General features: G+C 36.7%; 3 protein-coding genes and 2 non-coding genes across 8 annotated transcripts; 4 read left to right on the forward strand and 1 right to left on the reverse strand.

Moving 5' to 3' along the window:
- The first annotated feature begins 245 nt into the window (after positions 1-245).
- Positions 246-3,697, forward strand: zgc:174895 (purine phosphoribosyltransferase family protein). The gene is made up of 5 exons (XM_026282668.1): positions 246-1,823; positions 1,983-2,076; positions 2,321-2,467; positions 2,758-2,853; positions 3,174-3,697. The coding sequence occupies exons 1-5, from the start codon at positions 1,701-1,703 to the stop codon at positions 3,314-3,316; spliced, it is 603 nt and encodes a 200-aa protein (XP_026138453.1). The 5' UTR covers positions 246-1,700; the 3' UTR covers positions 3,317-3,697.
- A 497-nt stretch (positions 3,698-4,194) lies between these two features.
- Positions 4,195-8,207, reverse strand: rab34a (RAB34, member RAS oncogene family a). Of its 2 annotated transcripts, none has more exons than XM_026282665.1 (11): positions 7,949-8,207; positions 7,358-7,421; positions 7,148-7,239; positions 6,967-7,035; positions 6,754-6,855; positions 6,603-6,667; positions 6,296-6,347; positions 6,139-6,220; positions 5,936-6,026; positions 5,679-5,786; positions 4,195-4,850 (listed from the first exon to the last, which is right to left on the reverse strand). In XM_026282665.1, exons 2-11 carry the CDS (start codon positions 7,409-7,411, stop codon positions 4,783-4,785), a joined length of 783 nt encoding a protein of 260 aa, XP_026138450.1. In that variant the 5' UTR covers positions 7,412-7,421; positions 7,949-8,207; the 3' UTR covers positions 4,195-4,782. The 2 variants fall into 2 exon arrangements, with proteins under 2 accessions (XP_026138450.1, XP_026138452.1); XM_026282667.1 differs by having other exon boundaries at positions 6,967-7,032; positions 7,949-8,206.
- A 4,221-nt stretch (positions 8,208-12,428) lies between these two features.
- On the forward strand, positions 12,429-16,783 carry LOC113115235 (gastrula zinc finger protein XlCGF8.2DB-like). 3 transcript variants are annotated; one of them, XM_026282670.1, is made up of 3 exons: positions 12,429-12,470; positions 13,349-13,423; positions 13,777-16,783. In XM_026282670.1, the coding sequence occupies exons 2-3, from the start codon at positions 13,390-13,392 to the stop codon at positions 14,916-14,918; spliced, it is 1,176 nt and encodes a 391-aa protein (XP_026138455.1). In that variant the 5' UTR covers positions 12,429-12,470; positions 13,349-13,389; the 3' UTR covers positions 14,919-16,783. The 3 variants fall into 3 exon arrangements, with proteins under 3 accessions (XP_026138455.1, XP_026138454.1, XP_026138456.1); XM_026282671.1 differs by having other exon boundaries at positions 12,446-12,470; positions 13,327-13,423; XM_026282669.1 differs by having other exon boundaries at positions 12,441-13,423.
- A 3,146-nt stretch (positions 16,784-19,929) lies between these two features.
- Positions 19,930-20,003, forward strand: trnat-agu (transfer RNA threonine (anticodon AGU)). Its single transcript has one exon. It is a non-coding gene; the product is annotated as a tRNA-Thr (tRNA).
- Positions 20,004-20,299: 296 nt separating this feature from the next.
- trnar-ucu (transfer RNA arginine (anticodon UCU)) lies at positions 20,300-20,389 on the forward strand. Its single transcript is given in 2 exon segments — positions 20,300-20,336; positions 20,354-20,389. It is a non-coding gene; the product is annotated as a tRNA-Arg (tRNA).
- Positions 20,390-23,624: the final 3,235 nt, after the last annotated feature.

Here is a 23,624-nt window from a genome sequence, read left to right on the forward strand (position 1 = left end):
GTCAAAAAAGGAACCGTATTATATTAAACAATGAAAAAAAATTAGCTGCTCAATCAAGATGTCACTATGAGAAATCTCTGCAGAAAATAAAACGTAGGCTAAAAAGTTTCAATAATAAAATGGTCCATAACATCATAATTTCGATCTTTTGTGGAGGTTTAGGCGACTCCTGTAATGAGGGGCAAACGGGCTCCTTGGCACTTTGCACAAGAATCCTTTTTTTTTTTTTTTTTGTATGGGTTTCTTTATATATTTTCCATGGTATAGTTACTGCCGTTCATTCAGCAGTTATAAAATATCTGCTTCCATCTTAAGCTTTCTTAACCTGATTTGTATTGATGACGCTAAAGGCCTATTGTTATAGCTATTTTTACCGAAATGCATTTTTAAGGTAGGCTACAGATAAAACATCACAGTGATCTTTCTAAGTCAAATTCAGTATTCCAAAATAGGCCTACGTGATTTCTGTAAGAATATCTCAAAGCCTGTTTAAATTCTCTTGGTTTTCTTTATCACAGGTAAATTAAAAATGTTTGGGAAATGCAATGAAATTACCTTATTTTGGCCCCACTTAAACAAATGTAGGTTTGTGTGCGTCTGTGTGATGTACCTGGTATTCACTAAAATTCCCTCTAGCCTACATTATGTGGACCAAATTTCCCCATGCATATGGCTAGCTAATACCAGTAAATGTTGACATCATGGGGACTTTGTTATTTATTTATTTTTTAAAGAGAAAAACTTATAAATCATATAGAAGTGTTTAGAAAATCAAAAATAGCAGAACGTTTTCTGTGATGTATTTGAAAGTTACAGTTTTGTAATTAGCTCGCTGTGATTACAAGCCACTTATGCCACACAATTGGACAGTAGGCTACTTTTCTTCACTGCTACAAATTTCATGACTGATTTCACGTCTTTGTTCTGAAATAAAAACGCCCTATTTTTTTGTTAAGAAATAGGATAATTCTTAAACCTGTACACGTTTTATAGGCAATCCTCACTCTTTCTGAATTTCTCATATTTCTACTTTTCTCCTGTGCTTGATCACTGGGTAAAAAAACTGAGTGACAGCTGTCACTCGGATGATATCGCGGAGGGATATTATTTTTTCTTCATGTGGCACTCCGGTTCGGGACACGCCAAGTGCGGATAGATATATAATGTAACGTTACTGAGCATTTATTAAACCATATCTTGGCCCAACTTTCTTTCTTTCTTGAATCTTTACTGCCTAGTCTAAAAAGCATCTCGTAGAACACTAGACAGCTCAACCCTTCTTTGATTTGACTGGCTATCGCCAACCTGACCAGTGGTGCAGACAATCGAACATACAAGTTTTTAAAATCGAGTAAATCTTTTTAGAACCGTTTTGTCATCCCTGGAACTAGGCTCAGTCCATATAAATATAAGAGAGGCGCCTAAGTGCGTTGCTGTGCGTTATCAAACATTTACAGTTTTGTTCGCATTAGGATATCCCTTTAAACGTTTATAAGGGGAGAAAAACACCAAAACTTGTGTTTAAAATCAGTGACACAGTAACCTAACGGAGTAAACACCGTCTCCAGAGCTCTGGTTTGTGGCTAATGGTTAAGCGAGAACTCTGGGAGAGACATGAAAACGCCCACTAGATACTTGAACTCGACACCAAATACACGCCGTTACCGGGGAGTTTTCACAAGTCTAACGGTCTCTCCAGGATGGATGTTTTAGCAGTTCCCCAAATGAGAGAAGAGGGCTGGTACTTGTCTCTTATGGCACCAAACACAAAGGGTCCAAAGTTTGCATGGCTTGATCCATCAAGACTCTATTGCAATCCACAGGTAAACATTCGCTCTTGTTGCACGTCAAACTTGACCCAGTACGTTTTTAAATAACTTGATGTCTGGATAATAAAAACAAGTTAGAATGTGATTGACTGCCATGGGTTTTCTAGTTTATAGTCTCTGCTCACTGTTTTCTGTCACTCTTGACTGATCCAGGCACTGTCAGATTGCGTAAAAGATCTTCTCAAACCATTCCAGAATGAGACCATTGACCTGGTAGCTGGAATAGATGCCATGGGCTTCATCCTCGGTATAAAACTTTCTCTTTTGTAGCTGGTGTGGGGCAAGACAGTCTGAAATCAAGAGTATTTTTAGCTCAGTGCACATGTTGGTGTATATATAACACCTCTGCAAACAGGCTAAATATAGAGTGGGATATCAACTTAGGGACTATCTCTAAAACCTGACTTAATGAAATGTATGAACTTAAATGTAATTTTCTATTCCATGCGAAAAAAAGATTTTATTTGTACTTTCTCCTGTAATTATTTCAGGGTCAGCTGCGGCCATAACTTTAGGAAAAGGATTTTTGGCCATTCGAAAAGCAGGACACTTATGTGTTCAAACTCAAACTCAGGACTACAGCGACTACTCTGGACGGGAGAAACTGATGGAAGTGCGTGTTGATGTGTTAAAGCCAGGTACTGATGTATGTAAACTCCTATTTTATCACTATAATGATTGATAATGTGGGCTATACTGAAATAGAAAAGGCCAAGTTGCAAGTTAAAAGACACCTTAATCAAATAAATGTTGAGTTATTAAGTGATTTATACATTTTCAATCAGCTCATATGTCCTGTTTTACTACATAATTCCAGTGTATTGCTTAATGATTGCTGAACCATGTGTATTCAGATGTTTTCTAATTACACATCTACTTCTTAGTAACACAAAATGGGATATTATAGGTTTGTTATGATGTACTTCAGGTCTGCGGGTTCTTATAGTTGACCAGTGGATCGAGACTGGAGGAACTATGAGAGCAGCTATCAAACTGCTGGAGAATCAAGGAGCTACTGTCGTAGGTAAGCATAAGACAGCTTATAAAATAAAGCGAAGAAATGTTATGAGAGATTTTGAACTTATCCACTGCCCCTCTCCACCCGAAACCTTTCTTTGATGTCGATTCTCCCTTTAGGGAGCTATTAAAATAAATAATGTAACCGAAATATGACTGGTGAGTTTATTGACATTCTTGTTATACTTGTTGCTACAAGATACAAAACAAGGGATTTGGACAGCTTCTTTCTGTGAGAGGGTGTAATAGCTCTTGCTCACTAATCACTTATCAGTAGACTTGATTAAGATGGTAAAATGAGTGCTATTATTTCTTTATTCTTTGTAGGCATTGCTGCTGTGGCCATTGAAAACAGTGAGGGAGGAAAGTGGCTAAAGGAAAACTATAAATATTCCCACTGCATTCCAAAAGAGCTGCAATCTCAGATTGACAGTCAGTACTTGGAGTCTTTTAAGAACTTTAGTGGCTAAATATTAAGAAATCAGGGAGAAAAAAATAATAAGTCAGTCGGCCCTTGGATCAGCTGCAGTTTGTGACATGTATTATTGTATGTGAAGAGGTATGAATCTTGTGAGGACTGATCTCTATAAGCTTGAATGAATTTGATTCAGTACATTCGTCATGTTTTAAAAAATTATTTGTCATATTGGTCATAAACATGTCTGTTTTTGTTGTTGTTACACTAAAATACCAATAGAGGTCACTATCATACTACTAACTTGAAAATGCTCAAATGTGACCCTAGACCACAAAACCATTCTTAAGTGTCAATTTTTCGAAATTGAGATTTATACATCATCTGAAATAAAGCTGAATAAATAAGCTTTTCGTTGATGTAGGGGTTGTTAGGATAGGACAGTGTTTGACCGAGATACAACTATTTGAAAATCTGGAATCTGAGGGTGCAAAAAAAAAATTAGATATTGAGAAAATATTGAGAAAACCTTTGAAGTTGTCCATATGAAGTCCTTAGCAATGCATATCACTAATCAAAAATGAAGTTTTGAATGAACATGTTTATGGTAGGAAATTTACAAAATATCTTAATGGAAAATGAGCTTTACTAAATATTCCAAATTTTGTTATAAAAGAAAAATCAATAATTTGACCCACACTATGTATTTTTGGCTATTGCTACAAATATACCCCAGCGACTTAAGACTGGTTTGGTGTTCCAGGGTCATAAAATAAACAATTATGAATTTCATATAAATGAAAGATTTAATCAAAATAGTAACATTATTAAAATCAGTAATTAATCAAAACAACAGTATTGCTATGATATATCAAATCAATACCCATTTTATTTATTGTGAGGTGTTTTAAAAGAATTAAATATATGGCTCAGTTCAGGAAAAACAATTTTATTTGGAATAAAAATGGCAATCACATAAAAAAAAGTATATAAGCCCTAAAACTTTTAAAATCTTTACAGCAAGAATTTGAACCTAATTAAAAAATGGATATAACTTCAAGGAAAACTACCCTTTTAATAAACAGGACTTTTGATATAGAAAAATATATTTATCGCTGTTTATTGCTTTTTGTGCAACTCATGCATGATCCTCCTGTGTACCTTTTAAAATCCCTTCTGAATGTAAACTAAGCAAAATGTGAAATAAAATGTATGTTTAATCAACACAGTGTAATAATCACTGATAATGACTGAGCATAAATTGTGCATAGAAGTCTTGGGAAAACAGAGTAAGGCTTTACCACAAAAATGCAAACCTCAAGTTTTCCAACGAAGGAATGTTTTCTTTCATCCAGCAGATATTCAGTTACACGTTATGAATAACAAACCACGCTGCTCTCTGTACAGTCAGTTTCTTATCTAGTAGATTCTCCCTATGTATATATGTATATTTGTGTGTATGTTTTGCTTTGGTACCATTATATGTTGGTGCAAATGATGGCATTTTTACATGGCCAGTCTTTACTGACAACAGTTGGGCTGTTTCTTCTTGGAAGTTGCATACAGGCTATTTGGGTTGCTGTTGATTTCTGTGTGGCAGAAAAAAAAATTCATTCAAATTCAAAGATAACATTATCATATACATACTGTTCACCAGTGCATCTTATTCTACAGAAAATCACTGCTTCATGATCTTTTATATGTAATACCTTCTGAATGACTTTTCTCTATTAATGAATTCAGGTCACTCAGACAGGTGAAATAATATATTTAGCTTCTTTTCATGATGCAATACAATTCCAGTGGATTAAATAATTTTGTTGAAGGAATAGTTCACTTAAAAAATGAAATCTGGCTGAAAATATAATCACCCCCAGGCCATCCGAGACCTAGATGAGTTAGTTTTTTTCATTGGAACAGATTTGGAGAAATTTAGCATTACATTAGTTACTCACTGATATGGATCCTTTGAATGTGAATGGGTGCCGTCAGAATGAGAGTACAAATACCTAAGAAAAACCTCACAATAATCCATATATAATCCTATATATATATAAAGTTAAGAAATGTGCACAGAACAAGCACTATTTACATGAAAAACTGTCTGATGAACATTTTCACAAGAGGAAGCACTGTTGTAGATTATGGATTGACATTTTCAAGTTAAAATGCCTTGATGGATTTGTTTCTTACAGACACAGCTTTTCATTTACAAGACATTTAATTGATTGACTGGAGTCATGCAGTTTACATGTGGATTACTGTGATGTTTTTATCAGCTGTTTGCACACTCATTCTGACGGCACCCATTCACTGCAGAGGATCCATTGGTGAGCAAGTGATGTAATGCTACATTTCTCCAAAACTGTCCGTAAATGTCTTTTCTTCCATTTTTGGGTGATCGTTAATGTACTTACGAACAACTTCCCCAATACGTCTGGATCCACTTTTCTCCAGTTCTGCCAGGACATTGGCCTCAAATGTTAAAGATGCCACTCTGAAGAAAAACTCTGTCACATTCTCCCCTACAGTGACAAAAACAGTCCTTAAACAACATAAACAGAAGCAACTTCTATCTAGGGTTTACAAAATACTTTAAGTGACTTTGTAATACACTACACAAAACTGCTACAAACCCCATTTAACATATCAGTCTCGCTAGTCAGCAACTCACCAGACAAGGCGGACACAGCCCAGTACTCTGCTTTCATCTGATCGGCCAGTTTAATGGCATCCTGCTCAATTAGTGTATACTGTGCAGGAGACTGGAGGAAAGACACAGTGGTAGGAAGTATACGGAAGGAGATTGTACTGGATTATGCTTGGCCATGATTTTAAGTATAATGTCAATTGAAAATAATTACAATGGTCACTCACACTCAGATCTTTCTTTGTGCCTACTAAGAAGAGTAATACACTGGTAGGATCATTCTCTTTCATCGCGTCCTCCAGCCATTGCCTTAAGAAGACGATACATTTCAATGTGTGAAGCACGCCGTGTATTTCACGCAATTACTGCGATGATGTCATTTACCTTGTATGCTCCAGTGAAGCCACATCAGTCAAATCGAACACAATGATCACGGCTGTAAAACAGGAATGTGAAAAGAATATGAATTCCTCATATAAAAAAAAAAAAAAAATTACTTTTAAAAAATAATATTTTTTTAATAATAATGAAAAGACATTAAATTTAATGATCTAATTACACGATAATTAAACTTTTATTACTATTACCAGAGGTTCTACATGATTGTATATTGACTATCGTTAGACACAACTAGTATTTAGTATTATATTTATTTGCATTATTTAATATTATTTTCAGGTGAGTCGTATACCTTGAGCTCCTCTGTAGTATGTCGAGGCAATGCATTTAAATCTCTCCTGTCCTGCAGTGTCCCACCTGAACAGTTAAAACAAAAACCTATTTGAAATAACTATAGAAATGACTGGTTTATGGATAGCTGGACTGCCACAGAATTCACTTACAGCTGTAAACTGAAAGGGACCCCAAGAACTTCAAACCTCTCCATTTCAAAGTCCACACCAATGGTGGCCTTGTAATTTTTGTCAAAGACATCTTTACAAAATCTAAAACATAGAAAAGTTCAACAGAATAACGTGCTGTATTAACCCAAACAATCACTAAAAAGCAAGCTGAATTCTTTGATACAGCTATTAAACGTTAACAGATTTGCTCACCTATTAATCAAACAGGTTTTCCCCACCGCCAGATCACCCACTACAATGACCTTGGAGATCTTAAACCTACTGGACGAAAACAAGAAAAGGCACTGGATAAATCAATGCTGGACAATCCATCCAAGCAGTTCTGAAACTTTCCCGAAACCACCGATTCCTCAGAAGCAAACATCTCGCTCACCCCACAGTTCCTGTCCTCTGCTGCTGACAGGCCGTCTTCACCTTGCTGTGGAATTCATCGTCTGTGTTCAAAGCAGCACCTTTGTTGAAGCACTACAACAGGAGTGAATATTAACACTCGGCTGAGGAAATGGATTTCAGATGGTTTGGTCTGGATGGGTTTCAGAACAAACAATAGCTACATTGAGTGCATTGTGTGTAAAGCATGTACCTTAGGAAACTGGCTGATAATGCGGTCTTTCCGTACAGGGGGCAGTACGCTCATGATGATGCTTCTACAGGAAAAACACAAAGTTATGAATCACAGCTTGGCATTTTGTAACATGGCACACCAGGAAGGAATATGAGTAATGTCTGGTCAGGATGAGGCTCTAGCTAGACTTGGAGGAATAAAATAATGGCCTATCTTTGTGTTAATGCAACGGTCTTGAACATGTAGGAACGGGTTAGTTTAAATAGTTGCCCACTTGGTCATTAGAGCAGCATGGGTGATGACTCACTAATCTTTATCTGTTAATCCCAAAGTAAATCAGAGAACAAAGAAAAACCCCTAATTTGTGGCTAAACCTTTTTGCGGTACGTCTTTTTATCTACTTTTGGTGCAATGTGTACGTCTTATACACGTGCAAGATTACATTAACAATAAGTATTAAGTATAGTAGTTTTATTACTAGTACATAAACACTAGTACAAGCACATTTTGAGTACAAACGACAGTCCATCCTTTCTGGTCGATCTCAGTCCGTGCTTCGTAACACTGTAACTCTACAGCTGTTGCTACAAACAAACGCGTGCTTCTTACCTCAAGATGTTGTTTCTGTAAATGGAAAGCGCTAGTTTCCTGAGACAAAGACGTTTGAAACGCCTTTAAGGAAAGGAGAATATAAAGAAAAGCAAAAAAAAGAGGAGGGGGTATGAGGCGCTTTTAGCATTCATCCATCGAGTAGAGTGTCCAAGTTTCTGAAGGAAGGAAACGGCAGGATACTCCGAGACGGAAGCGCTGTGAACTGCATACAGATGGATCCGTCTCCGTTCCAATCCCACGTCTCTCCCGACCAAAACCAGGAAAGAGGGATAGTAAACGCCCCCTACAGCCCCCAGCGTGATGAGCGTTTACAGAAGATATAATACGTTTAAAGCAGTTCTGGAGATTAAAGGGGGGCTGGGGGAATCCGGGACCCCCCATAAGAAGTAAAAATAGACTTGGGGACTTTAACCTTTAGTTAAAGTAATGACAAATGGTATTAAATTCATGCAATGCATATGGTACATTTCGTGAATTCAATTATTTACAATAATTTAGTCTAATGACTGCTATGTGCAGCCTCCCTGCACGCTGGCAGCCGATACATAAAAATGTATAACAACAACAACAACAACAATAATAATACAATTGTGGGAATTTTGCATCATCTTCATTAGGAGAAAAAAAAAAACACCAACGCACGCCGCTGAGAACAGTAGTATTGTAGTTTTTACCATAGACAGTAAAAGAAATGGACACAGTGACCCCATTGGAACTCAACTGAGACAATTGAAGCCCATTTTTAGCGTTTTTTGACGTAAGCAACCTGTCTGACAGATGTAAATCTTCTAGTAGCTGTGCGTGCAAACTGCCATCGTTAATCTTGCAGAGACGGCGAGCTTGAGCGGGGAGTTCTTTGGCGTGAGTGAGCAGGATTAAGTATTCTGATTAATTATTTTGTATAGTATTTTAAAATGTAACGCCAGTACGCCATATTAAGTTAATTGCCTACTAGCTTCTCTTCCTGCCTGTACGGTAATGCTACAGAGAGTCGCGTGGTTATGACGCAATCGTTAGCCTATTTTTGACAAAACTGTTTCTACGTGGCCATAATGTAACATAGGAGGCAATGGAGACCTTTATACATTGTCGTGTATCTTTAGAAATAAATAATGGACAAACGGAGTCTTTAAACGCCTCAGATGTAAAGTTATTCGCTGTCAAAGTGACGCCAAAATGAATGGGAGTCAATGGGAATGCTAATGCAAGTGAAGTTCTGCTACAAGATGGCAGCACGCAGCCGACTTCAACTTCCGGTCGCCTTCCTTGCCGCCTGGTTTTTACCGAGCAAACAGCAGAAATGGCACCGCTTCGCTAAAGATAGGCTCAGATAGCCTATTTCTGACGCACGCCAGGTTTTGGAGTGGCCATGTCAAAGTCTGGATTTAACTCAGATGCTGTGGCATGACCTTAAACATTCATGCTCAAAAACCCTCCGATGTGGCTGAATTAAAACTATTCTGCCAAGAAGAGTGGGCCAAAATTCCTCTAGAGCAATGTGAAAGACTCAAAGGAATGTATGTATATAATATCAGAATCAGAATTAGTTTTAAGGAATGTTTACACACACAATGAATTTGTTTTAGTGACAGAAGCTCCACAGTGCATCAGAATGATAGTGACAAGACAGGACATAGAATAATAAAAAAGAATACACACACACACGTTTGTTTTTGTGAAAAGTGGGTACATCCCATAGGCGTAATGGTTTTTATACAGTAGAAACTGTATATTCTATGGCCCTACTCCAACCCTACCACTAACCCTAACCCTCACAGAAAACTTTGTGCATTTTTACTTTCTCAAAAAAACTCATTCTGTATGCTTTATGTGTTTTGAAAAAATGGGGACATGGGTTATGTCCTCATAAGTCACCCTCGCCTTTTAATACCTGTGTCATACCCATGTCATTATACAGAGTTGTGTCCTGATATGTCACAAAAACAAGAGCACACACACAAAAACACACACACACACACACACACACACACACACACACACACACATGCATGCAGGACCTGAAACTAAAACTTTTTTGCCACATCTGCCAATGGCTGGTGACTTCAGAAATTTTCGGCCACAAACATTTTTCCTGGACATGAAACTGTTTTTGCAGCTGCTGCTAAACATATTTAATAATAAAAAATGAAATAATAAATAATTTAAAAAAAAAATCCATGTAATAATAAACAGATACTTTTTTTATTTTTTATTTTAACGATACCGATACTGCTTTTAATTTTACATGTGTATGTGATTTTTTCAAAAGAATGTTAATTGAAATATATAAATAATTATTAATATTACACTTAAAGGCAAATTACATACATTTATATCAACAGTTTGTCAGATTATTAATACATTTTGCTAACTATATCAAAGGCTGCATCTGAAGGACTCGGGCCGGTCAGAGAGAGCACTGTTTAGCTGTGACAGCTGCTGCTGAACATTGAGCTGTACTATGCCTTTTTTTTACATGATCACCATGTTCAAGAAAATAATCTATATAAAATTGCACCTTTAGAAGATATCAGTCTGCATTTGAATGACTACATGTATCTGTATTTTGTAGTTTTTCATATGTATCATTACATTATTCAATTAAGCTCCAAGCCAATGCCTGCATTTAATGTTGTAATCCAACAAAGGACACAGCAAACCAGTTTAACTTACCTGGCCTCAGTACTGGCTAAGCCTGAGATATGACAGCATCTCCCTCAATTATAACATTAAACACAAAAAAATGAGCAATACTGGCTCCAACTATCCTGGCAGGATGTTCCTCTTGTCAGCTCTTCTCTAGCACTGTTGCTATGCACCAGAGCACTAATCAGGAATCTCTGGTCTCGCAATTAGGAAATCCTGCGAAGGCAGAGCATCTTTCGCACACTTCAGAGGGCCCTTCAAGGCCTGGCCTTCGAAATCCGTGGCCTCCGAAGTGTGCACACTCAACTTTGGGACAGCTTGTGGCTCATCGTGGGAGTGGGCTGTTATTCCCGTATGAAACGAAACCCCCTTTTAGCATAGGTATAATAAATAACATTAACTATCCAATGAGACAAATGCTGTTTAGACAGTGGCAAACCCTGCCTGGCCTTACTGTACTAGAAAAAAAGCTTTCCTCAAAGACTGAGTACAATTACAGAGTATGCAATGCCCTCACTGAACACAGGTTAAGTAACTGCTCCTATTCTGCATGTGAGGAAATGGTTAGCACTGAACCGCCTCCAGTATCTGAATTGTAACTGGGGCTTAAATACTTTTGGGAAAAATGCAGGGTTAGGCTAAGATGAAACGGGAGTGTCACTGTCTTCTACTGCTAACAATCTCCACAAACAGAGAGAGCACAGTGTTCTCCTACCTCCTTAAGGCAGAGAGCCAAGTCCATCCAAATCCATGTAGAGACACATTTCAATCTGTTTTTACAATAGGCCCATACTGGGACTTAGTGAGAGAGTTTTATACCAGAGGCAAGTCCGAACTCGTTGCCCACAGAGTACTGTCTCGACACAGGTCAACTCCCTGTGGACAGCTGTGGCCTAAGGAAGTGACCCTCAGGAAATCTTTTCTAAAGGTCCAGGACTTTCAAGGGCAGGACTTGGGCACTGAGCATGCTGAATGGTTGACTTCACGCAACATTGTGATTTCAACAACCATTTATTAAGATCATTTTCAAAATATTACTGCTATTGTGTCATCAAATGTAGTTTAAAAAAAGGATTTCAGGCAAGAATGTAGTTGTTTGAAGCTCAAATCTGCAGTTTATTTATAGAGACAGCGCCTATTTAAAAATGTGTTTTGCCAATTTCTGAGCCGATCAGCTCCACGTGATCAGAGGAAGCTCAGTGCTCATGTTTACAGATGAGAGCAGTCTCAACTCGGCTAGTCTTTCTGACATTCGCCGCTGGCTCTGATGTGTCTTTAGAGGTTAAACAAAAAAAATATTATTAATTTTGGGTAAATCTAACAGGTAATCTACACATATGTGCTAATACACATTTCTACATTTCTGTAGCTATTAAAGGGGTCATATGATGCTTTTTAAAAGATCATTATTTTGTGTATTTGGTGTAACAGAATATGTTGACATGCTTTAATGTTCAAAAAACACATTATTTTTCAAATACTGTACAGTATTGTACAGTCTGCTCTGATTGGCCATATGACTCGGAAATTTAACGCCTCTTTCCAAAATCGCAAGCTTCAAGTTTTTAAAATAAATGTAAAAACCGTTAATAATGTCTTTAGTTTTACCATCAGTTCAGAAACTGATCTTATTGTAGGCTACTTGTACAATGACAAAGATATTCATGCTCATGCTCCCTCTGTATAAGTTACAACTTTAATCTAATCGTTTTAAAACATATATAAATTAATTATAAATTAAATATTATATATATATGTTTTGACGTTCTAAATATAATATGGCGCTTTTTGATGATCTGCTGGTGATCCAGCCTCGCAGCGATGACGTCATCGGCAGCGCGCGCTCCCTCAGCGTCGCGTCTCCAGAGCAGGGGTGAGCAGATTTCAGTATATTTAATTGTAAAATACATTTTACACTGTCTGTTTATGCAACACATACGAGGGCGTTTCTAGAGTACAGCAGTGTTTGTGTGTTTTCCGACTTAAACACCTGAGGAAAACGTTAAATTAAGACTTGAGTGATTTCGTGCTGTTATTGAACGTCTCTTGATCTGTGAAGCGAATGAATGCGAAACGATATCAAGTTTTATCTGCTGCAATTTTTCGTAACGTTATTCCTCTTTTGAGATTTATCGTAAGCAGATAAAAAAATGGTTATAGTAACTTTACATTGTTAAAATTGAAACCATCTCCTGCTAAATACTTAATATAATTAGTCTGTATAATGAGTCACGTGTGATTATTTTAAATCTATACAGACATATGAAACCACATAGCTATACACTGTAGTTGTTATAAAATCAAACTATATTTAGATGTGCTTTATTGTAGTTATATGACTCTAATTGCTAGTCGAGAGATGGGTGTCATTAATGTTTATGCTTGAATTTTTCATTCTTACTGTTATTTATATTTTGGAAGAATTTACATCATATTCGGTTCCATATTTCTAGACAGATATCTGCTTAAATGTTAATACTGGGCCCAAAAAAATAAATAAATAATGGTATTCATGTTAACAATAGAAAGCAGAAATGCATAGATTATGTGAATTAACAGATATGGGAGTGCGGTGCTGATGCCGTTAATTTTAATTTAGCAATTTAATCATCTACAAAGAGCTAACATTTTATATTTGTGTGGCTCATAGGACATCTGCTTCACTCGCATAATTGTCTAAATCTATAAATTATTATTATTATTATTATTATTATTATTTTATTACGAAGCAAATCTGCTCCTGCCACACAGAAATTCATGTTCAGTGAAGCTCCTCCTACAAACCCTGCAGAATGAAACACAATGAAGATCCTAAAGAACAAGCAGGTTGGTGTTTATTCTTCATTAATGAGGCTGAAGGTCGTAAAGCTTCAAGCAGATTAAGATTTGTTGTAATATAATACTTTTTTCAATAACATTATGTAAAAATTTTCAATAACATAATTGTGTAGTTGATCACACATATTTAATAGTTCTCCCTACAGAAATGTTGGATTTGTGCCAATAATGTTTTAATAATAATAACATTAATAATAATTGAAAGATCAATTTACCTCATTCATGGAGAATATTAGGGACATAATTTACAAAAATTTATCAAAATGACCAAAAATTGTTACAGAAATGGTCTACTTTACATAAGGGTAACTGAAAATCAACCATTTTTTCTTTTATTTCAGAGTTGATTGAAGAAAACAAGGTGAATGAAGTATTTAGTGTAATTGAGGAGAAAAATCATACAGAAAATGGAGAAAAATATTTAAGTTGCTCTCAATCCAAACAGAAAGATTTTAAGGAAACCAGAGCCAAGAAATCTTTCACCTGCGCTCAGTGTGAAAAGAGTTTCTCAAGCAAATCTAAATTTGATGTTCACATGAGAGTTCATACTGGAGAGAAACCGTTCACATGTGATCAATGTGGGAATAGTTTCACTCAACCATCAAGCCTTAAGATGCACATGAACATCCACACTGGAGAGAAACTGTACAAGTGTTCACACTGTGAAAAGAGATTCAGTCGCTCAGGAGACCTGAAAACACACGAGAGGATCCACACTGGAGAGAAACCATACACGTGTGATCAGTGCGGAAAGAGTTTCAAACTAAAAGGACACCTTACAGAGCATATGAGGATCCACACTGGAGAGAAACCATTCACTTGTGATCAATGTGGGAAGAGTTTCAAACTAAAAGGACATCTTACAGGGCATGTGAGGATCCACTCTGGAGAGAAACTGTATACATGTGATCAGTGCGGGAAAAGTTTCACACGAAAAGGACACCTTACAGGGCATATGAGAGTTCATACTGAAGAGAAACCGTACAATTGTGATCAGTGCGGGAAGAGTTTCACACAATCATCACACCTTAAGGAACATATGAACATTCACACTAGAGAGAAACTGTACACATGTGATCAGTGCGGCAAAATATTTTTGAGAGCTTCAGACCTGAAGAAACATCTGAGAGTTCATACAAAGGAGAAGCCATATTCATGTCATTTGTGTGGAAAGAGTTTTTCATGTTTAGAAAATGCAAAAAAACATCAGAAAATACATACTGGTGCGAGAGACCATGTGTGCTTTGAGTGTGGGAGGACTTTTACTTCAGCTGAACATTTAAAACAGCACCAGAGGATTCACACTGGAGAAAAACCATACAAGTGTTCATACTGTGACAAGAGATTCAGTCAGTCAGGAACCGTGAAAAAACATGAGAGGATCCACACTGGAGAGAAACCGTATAACTGCACTGGATGTGGGAAGTGTTTCAATAATTCATCTGCTCTACACAGTCATACAAAAAACAATCACAGTAAGTAGATCATCTTCAGATCAAGCACTTTCAGATCTGATGCTGCATCCTCACCACATGAGACACAATCATGCATCAAGAAATAAAATATCATCTAGATAAATGTCATTAAAAACAACATGAAGAGACGTTATTTAAAGTCTCTCCATCTTCAAAACCAGCAGATAATAGATGATGGACTCATGAGGCAGTGGAAGTTCATTCATCATTTCTGTGATCTGAAGCTCAAGTATGATTTGTTGATGATGATGTTTGGTTTATGCTGTATGTTCATTATGTTTGAACTGAACTAACTGAAATGATCACAGCAGTCCTAAGCCCCTTTCACACTGCACGTTGGACCCGGCAAATTGCCGAAACATTGCCGGGTCACCTTCTGTGTGAAAGCAAACACGTCCCGGGATTGATTCCGGCATTGAACCCAGGTCGGGGACCTAGTAACATTACCGGGTTCAATCCCGGGACGAGCGCTGTGTGAACAAAAGCCAGATATAATGCTGTGTCGTAGTGATAACGCATATTATCGCGTGACTCTTTTACCGGCTGTTTTGAAGGAAGATCATCGTTCGTGACAAAAAAATGTGCAAACTGTAATGAAGCAGAGATCAGTTGGTTCCTCACTTTCCGCACTGAAGCTGAGATCCTTTACTAGCTTGAGTGAAAGTATAACGTGCTTAACGTTTTCGACTCGTACATTACACGTCACGCGCTGATGTCACGTGTCGTTACGGGATCTTCAAGGGTTGTGTGTGAAAGCACGCACTTATCCCGGGTAATCACTGGCAGTGTGAAAGTGCAAAATCTAGTGACCCGGGAATAATTGCCGGAACACTTTACCCGTGTATTTGCCGGAATCGCAGTGTGAAAGGGGCTCTACTGACTTCAGTTAGTCAGTTCAGTTCATTATGCTGAGGAACCACACACGTCTTTACATTGTTCATCGTTTCAAACCTTTCATTTCATTCCCAGATTCAAAGAGTCTGTTTTTTCCCCCCTCTTGATTGTGTCTTTCATCTGTCCACACATCTTTCCTGTAGTGATTGTGATTATTGTAGAGTTTGCAGTGTTTGCTGCTGCTCCTACTCTGTTTCTTTGGGGAGTCATGGCCTAATGGTTAGAGAGTCGGACTGGCAATTGAAAGGTTTTGAGTTCGAGTCTCTGGCCAACAGGAATTGTAGGTGGGGGGAGTGCATGTACAGTTCTCTCTCCACCTTCAATATCACAACTTAGATGTCCTTGAGGAAGGCACTGAACCTCCAACTGCTCCCCGGGCGCCGCAGCATAAATGGCTGCCCACTGCTCCGGGTGTGTGCTCACAGTGTGTGTGTGTGTGTGTGTGTGTTCACTGCTCTGTGTGTGCGCACTTCGGATGGGTTAAATGCAGAGCACAAAATCTGAGTATGGGTCACCATACTTGGCTGAATGTCACTTCACTCACTCACTCACTTCTTCAGTTCATTTGTGTAAGAAAACCTGGTGAGTTTTTCAGCCTCTCACAATCCAAATTCTGGCTTGAGGAGAACTGACCCCTGATTGAGGCCACTCTATCCGAAGTTGTATTTTTTTTTCTCTCCCTTTCTGTCACCGATGGAGTTTTGGTTCCTTGCCACTGCTGCATTTGTCCTGCTTAGTTAGGGACACTTAAATTCTGGCAGTATTGTTGACTTGATTTCACAGACACTATTTAAACTGAACAGAGCTGGACGATTACATCACTGAATTCAACAATGAACTGTCTTTATCTGGAAAACTGTTCTGTATTTTCCTCTTGCATTATCAACACATTGTTCCTGTTTAACACTGTTAAGTTGTTTTTTCACAATTTGTATTGTATAAAACATTATATAAATAAAGGCGACTTGGTTTGACAGTCTGATGATTCATGTTGATCTGCAATCATGAGAGCTCAGTAAATGCCTTTCAGTTGAATTATTTTGCAGGGAGGAAGATAGCACAGAACTGAGAGCAAATAGTGATGAATACAATATTAAAATACTCTCAACAAATAACAGGCCAGATTAAAGCAAGACTTATCTTCATGTCTTTGATATTACCATGTGTTGTTTTGTGTGAGCACATGGCTTGTTATTGTTTTGCTGACCATGTGCTTGTGTTTTTGTTTTGTGTGAGCACATGGCTTTTGTCTTGTTTGCTACTTTGGGCATTACTTAACCACCAACCAACAACACCCCAGCAATTAGAATCGTATGCACCACAAGGAACTTCTTCAATTCATAACAGTTAAACTGATTGTTGATACAGAGTCAAGTGTGTTCATCCTGCCTGAGACACTGTTCATTAAACATTTTGCAAATTGTGAACTCATGGACCCTCAAGTGAGGCTAGTCACTTATTCACATAAACACTTACCAACATTAGGCTGTTTCACTGTTTTCTGTGTCACTTGATGGAGTTGCAACCTACCAATTTCTATGTGGTCTAAATGGGATTGCCAGTGTTGGGCAAGGACTTGATTAAAGCTTTAAACTGTCACATCATGGGAGATTAAACCAGTGCAGCACAAACTACGCAGATTACCACTGAGTGTATGGGAGGAGGTTTCCAAGGAAATTAATCGCTTACTGAGGGATGGAATAGTTGAAAAGTCAAGTCAAGTCTGCTTTATTGTCAATTCTTCCACATGTACAGTACATACATACAGATAATCGAGTTTGCATTACTCTCAGACCCTCGGTGCATACAGGTAACACTAGAGCCTAAAACTCAGAATTTGATCTATTCTAGATCAAATATAAAATATAAGATACACCTATACAATAAGGGCATGTAAAAACGTCATATAATAAAAATAAAGTTAAATAATTTCATCGTATGTTAGTGTGGGGGGGGGGGGGGTGGAAAGACTTATGGATGTGGGATATGAAAAAAAGTGCTCAAAAAAGAAGGCTGTGCAGTAAAGTGCGTTGTTTCTTCTCAGACACCGGAGGGCGATATATTGAGACGTCATCAGTTCTTCACCACTGTTTGCATAATAGTCAGAGGTGTAAAGAGTGCCTGAAAACCATACTTGAGTAAAAGTACAGTGAATGTCACAGTGAAAATTACTACACTACACGTTACAAGTCATCAATTCCAAAAAAACTTGAGTAAAATTTTTAGAGTATCTGATTTTAACAGAACTTAAGTATTTTACTTGTACTAAATATAGGCTCAAAGATGCACAAGTCAAAGAGGCATGCCAGTCAAAAACTTTAACGTTGTGGAGAAGCTGAGGAAACAGGTAGAGGCAAGGATCTGTGTGCAGACATTTCATGGGAAAGCTAGAACAAACAACAAGCCAAAAACAACAGGGATCAAAGAACAGAATGACGGGCAAACAGACAACCATTACATTGAAATCAGTCATGTCCTCATCTCATTTATAATTATTTACACCTTTGATTCACAACTACTGGCTAAGAAACTCACATTCATAAAAAGTAGCCTTGTTGACAAGTTTGGGTAAGGGCAACATGCACAAGATATAGTACTTTCAGTGCCCAGTAGTTGGCAGTATCACATTTTTTGTAGCATATATAAACTGCTACAGAAAAGCTAGGTGGCATGCAAAAAGTAGTGTGTAACTGCAACTCTCTTAACAAATGTAGTGTAGTAAAGAATACAGATACTCTTTCAAAAATGTAGCGAAGTAGAGAGTAAAAGTTGCTAATATCTTATACTCAAGATACTCAAGTACAGTAATTAGTTACATTTATTCAAGTACTTTACACATGTTAATAGTAAGCTTTTACACAGCACTCTAGATCAGGCATGTATCACAGTCACATAAGAAATTAGAATAAATTGTCAGGAGTTTTCCTCATCGCATGAACAAGTCTGACAAGGAGGTTTATAATCAGGTAAATGAAGTGCTTCATTTTGACATTTTTGTTGGCCAGTCTGGAAGTCAGCATCACCCTAGTTTGAAAGTCTACATAAGAGTTGTTTATATTACCTTATTGTAGGACTATTTCAATTATTTTTTTATTATACTTTTATTCAAATATTATAAAAATTCAGGTTCTTATGGTATATGCTAATCTATATTTTAAACCTCTAATGGGCCCATAACAATGTTTTTTTTTTTTTTTTAAGTGACAATGCTGATGTGTTGTTGCACATTTGATATGTCAAATCTCTGTAAATCTTTTGCATTTGTCTTTTTGTGAATCTCTGTTGCATCTTCTCCACAAGTTTATGTAGATATTGTCCTTAATTGTAAAACTTACTGGATCTGCACACCTTTCGTGAATGAACCAAGCAGTGAGAAGCTGTCCTCCACCCAGTTTCCTCCAGTGCAGAATGAGCCAGAGACAGAGGTTCCTCCACTTCCAGGAGTGGAAGTCATCATGTTTCACCACTTTGTGCAGAAGTATGATCTGAACCAATCCATGAACTATGTCTATGTCAATGTGAAAGAGAAAGCACATTGAATGTATGGTACCACTGCAAAACTGACTCCATTTCATCCATTCATCCTCCTCCCTGGGTTTATGTACCTTTTTGTAATAAGTGTTTGTTTGCTTGTAGCCTGCTAGTAATGGTCAATGTTAATGTTTAAAAACTGGCAGAAGACATTTGTTGTGTGTTCTTGCTCACTCATTGTATTCGTTGTCAGCAGTAGAGATTCTTTGTCAGTGTGAAGTGTAAAGAAGAGTAGAATAGTTGAGGAGAAGACAAGAACAGTCCGTTTCGAAAACACTAAGATGGAGCAAATATAGATTTAATTTTTAGAATATAGAAATCATTTATAGAATATATTTTATATTATTTTATGAATGTTATATAATTTATGTTACATATTTAATTATAGCCTATATTATACATTTATACAATAGATTTAATGCAGAATAGAGGCGGTATGCAGCCCATTTGATTAAAAAGAAGGTAAAAGGGGAAAGAGCAATCGAGGGATGAGATTTATTTAATTGGCATTCTCTTTCGCAATGTCCATGTTCAAACTCTCACAAGTGTGTTCTCAGGATCTTTATAGTTCTCCCGATGTTGACGTGGCAGCTTGGCGCCGTGGCTTAGATGGTTAAAGCGCCTGTCTAGTAAACAGGAGATCCTGGGTTCGAATCCCAGCGGTGCCTTAAGTAAGGTGTGCTTTTCTAAGAATGAACAACTACCGAGAAGCGATAGCCGAGTGTTACAATCCGTTTCGAAAGACATATTATTAAGTATTAAGTATTATTAAGTATTATTATTAAGTTCTTCTTGGGCTGCAGTGTTCCGTCTCACTGTGGTCTGCTTTCTAAGCTCGTTTTTGGAAAGGAGACACAGAAGTGACAGTACCTCCGCATTTTAACCGGGCTTTATTTGTATAGAAACTATTGAGCCGGTTTTTCATTTTAGGCTCCAAACGTTCCTGGCATGTGTGCGTTACATGGGCTCTGTGGCGCAATGGATAGCGCATTGGACTTCTAGCGTAAAGAATGTGGCAATTCAAAGGTTGTGGGTTCGAGTCCCACCAGAGTCGCAGCTTTTATTATTACGTTAACATTGAACGAGATTTCCCACGGGCAATATACACTTTCAATCCATTTTATTTCAACATGTGCAATTAGTAGCCTAACTTAATTAAGTTAACCTTCAAGAACAGTCCAATAAGTTTAAGTGAAATGCAAAAACCTTTCACACATTCTAAAAGATTAACAAAACCATTTGTTATTGTGTAACGTAATATCATTCTGTAATCTTGTGTCGTGGTAAAAACTGAATTTTATTGATTTTATATATTCTCCCCCCCAACAGCCACAAGAGGGCAACACACACCCACAGGAAAAAAAAAAAAAAAAAAAAAAAAAAAAAAACATATTCCGGTATATATATCCTAAGATGACTCGTCATGGTATGAGCTCTTTAAGCTGTAACAGACCAAATCATTTTGTGGTGAAGTAACATCAGATTGTCCTTTCTTTCTCTTTATTGTACACACATCTGAACAATCAAATGAACAATCAGTGAAGGTCAAATCTCTCCTATGTAATTCTTTGATTCTTTTTGTCTTGGTGTATAGAGCAGTCTTTATGCGTAGGTGTTCCAAACCTTAGTCTTTTAACAAATCTCAAGGTTAGCTTGAGCTGAATGAAGGATGTTGAGTAATCAGTGCTTCGTAACTGGAGGAAATACAAGTCGCTTGTCATTACATCTACAATACCTGCTCAGATATTGAAAAATATGTTTGAAATATTCTCAGTAACCTCTTAGTTCCTTCTTAAGGTCACATGAAATTTGATATCTCTGTGTTATGAAATATCTTGTAGGAGTATGTGTTGCAATATTAATCATGATGACTCTGCAAAAAATAGGACATTCAGGTCATATTCGGTTAACATAAAGGTTTATAAGTAATTCCTCTTTTAATGTAATAGATCATTGTGTCTTCAAAACAATGACTATTATTTTACATTATGTTGTATTGTTAATATGCAACTATTTCATTATTCAGTATCGCAACATTTGCAAGTTCTAATATTTTGGCAGCCTGAAGCTGAGATATTTAAATAATAATTTAAAATTTAAATGTCAAGACGTACAGCACATAAAAAATGCACTTTAATGTGTCATGCTTCAGCCAATTTGAAAAGGTCATTTTGTGAACTTTTCACCTTTTAAACAACTTATTCTGTTAAACCACAGTCTTGTTCTGTTAAGTTATTGCCACTTTCATGTTTATGAATTAATATGCTACATTACAACATGCACATTTATTCAGATTTATACTTTATGTTATTAACAATTGTTAGTATGATGGATACTCTCTAGTTGAAAGGTTTATTAAAGATATTACATTTGATTCAGAATGATGGTGTTAATTCAGTCTAATTCATTCAGATTAACCACAGTCTGTCTCTGAACTTTGTAAGTCGGTTTGAATCTCACTGAAGCGTGAGAACTGAGAAACTGCTCAGGGCTGATACTACAGAAATTCTCAGACAAACTAACCAGTAATTTGCATGACAGCATAAATATAAGGCTGCTTCATATCAATGTATTTTGTAGTTCCCCTCCATGCAATCATTCTGGTCAGTGGTGCTCAGCTTGAGTTATTTGTATGACATGGATACTTTTTGAAAATATGAGTCATATAATACAGCAAAATTATGTACTTTATAAACAAAAGAACCTTAGGCTGTAACCTATTTTATGACTGTATGCACTGCTCTGAAACACTGCTTTTAGTTTTATAGAACCTGCTTGGATGCATATTTGGTTTATCCTATAAACTACAGTGTAATCCATGTTTGAAATGTTTCTTGTCTTAGAATGTGACAGTCACCGATCGGGAATGTTTAGTGTTCACACTCACTGGAACTGTATGTAATGAAAGAGAACAATATGAACCGAAAGGGCACTGTCGAAACTTAATTCTCACAGGCGCTGCTAATTCTTTTTAACATAGCTATTAATATCTGGTGCTACTTTAGCATATTACTAGTCATATTACTGTTACTGTTCTACTACTGCTACTTTTCTACTGTTCTGATACTATTACAGTAACTTTATGACGTGCTTTTGGATTGTTTAAAAATATATATTGCGACTAACTAAAAACTGACGAGCTAACTAATACCATAAAAAATTCATTACTTGCAATTAAATAATAAAAAACTAGACAAATAATAAAAAAAGAAATAAAAAAGACAAAAACACTAACATTTTTAACTAAAATGAAAACAGAAAGTAAGGAAATAATAAAAAATATAAACAAAAACTATAACAGCTAAAATAACACTGAACGTTGTCAGCGTGAACAGCTGTGAAATGTGTCAAAAAATAATTTTTTTTAAAGGAGTTTGAATTTTGCTACTTTCTGGACTTTTGCTATAAATATCTCATTTTCACTCAGTCAAAGATGTTAAAAGAAGTTAAATTTTGCCGTCAATTATTTCTTCAAATAAAATAAAAAATACTATCACTTTAAAATGTAACCCATTGTTTCATCCAATGGAATTGTCAAACAAAATATTATATGAAATTATTATTAATTAAAAGATTCTGAAAAAGAAACAAGAAACATTTCACAAACAAGAGTTCTTTATGTGTCTCTGAAATTTAAACTAGTTTAAATTAAATTTTAAACTAGTCAATTTAAAATCTAGCTAAGGTCTAATCAGGACAAAAAGTCGTTGGGTCACCAAAAGCATACTTTAAATATTTTGTCTCAGTTGTAGGGCATTAAATCACCACTGACCAATCTTTTTCCTGAAAATGAAGTTGACACCATAACAGTCAGGTGGTGGAGAGGCAGTCTAAACTTTAGTCCACTGCTCACAGTTACTGGTTCTACCTGTATTATGGTTTTGAAAAGAATCTGTGATTCAACCCACTTTAAAGATCCCGTCTAGATAGGCTTACAAAGCATAAAATGAAACCTATTAATTGTGTAACCTATTAACACTGAGGAAACATTCACTGACAGGAACTGTCCTGAAGATTATTTACCTCGAGTTCTGAGGGACAGCATTCAGACTAGCCCATTCAGCAAATGGGCAACAAACTTCACTATTAAGACTCTCTGTCAATGCCTACTTTATCAGCTGTAAAAAAAAAACAAACACTTAACTTTCAGTAGTTCAGTCATAAATTACTATATTTGATCCCCTCATGTGTTCACATCCTTAATTAGCATAACCCTTGCCAAAATGATGATGGGGTCTCTCAGAATCAGTGCTTCATGCTTGCTGTATTTTGTCCCCTCTAGAACTCTG

This window comes from Carassius auratus, chromosome 15 (assembly GCF_003368295.1).
Source record: "Carassius auratus strain Wakin chromosome 15, ASM336829v1, whole genome shotgun sequence".
Taxonomy (NCBI): domain Eukaryota; kingdom Metazoa; phylum Chordata; class Actinopteri; order Cypriniformes; family Cyprinidae; genus Carassius; species Carassius auratus.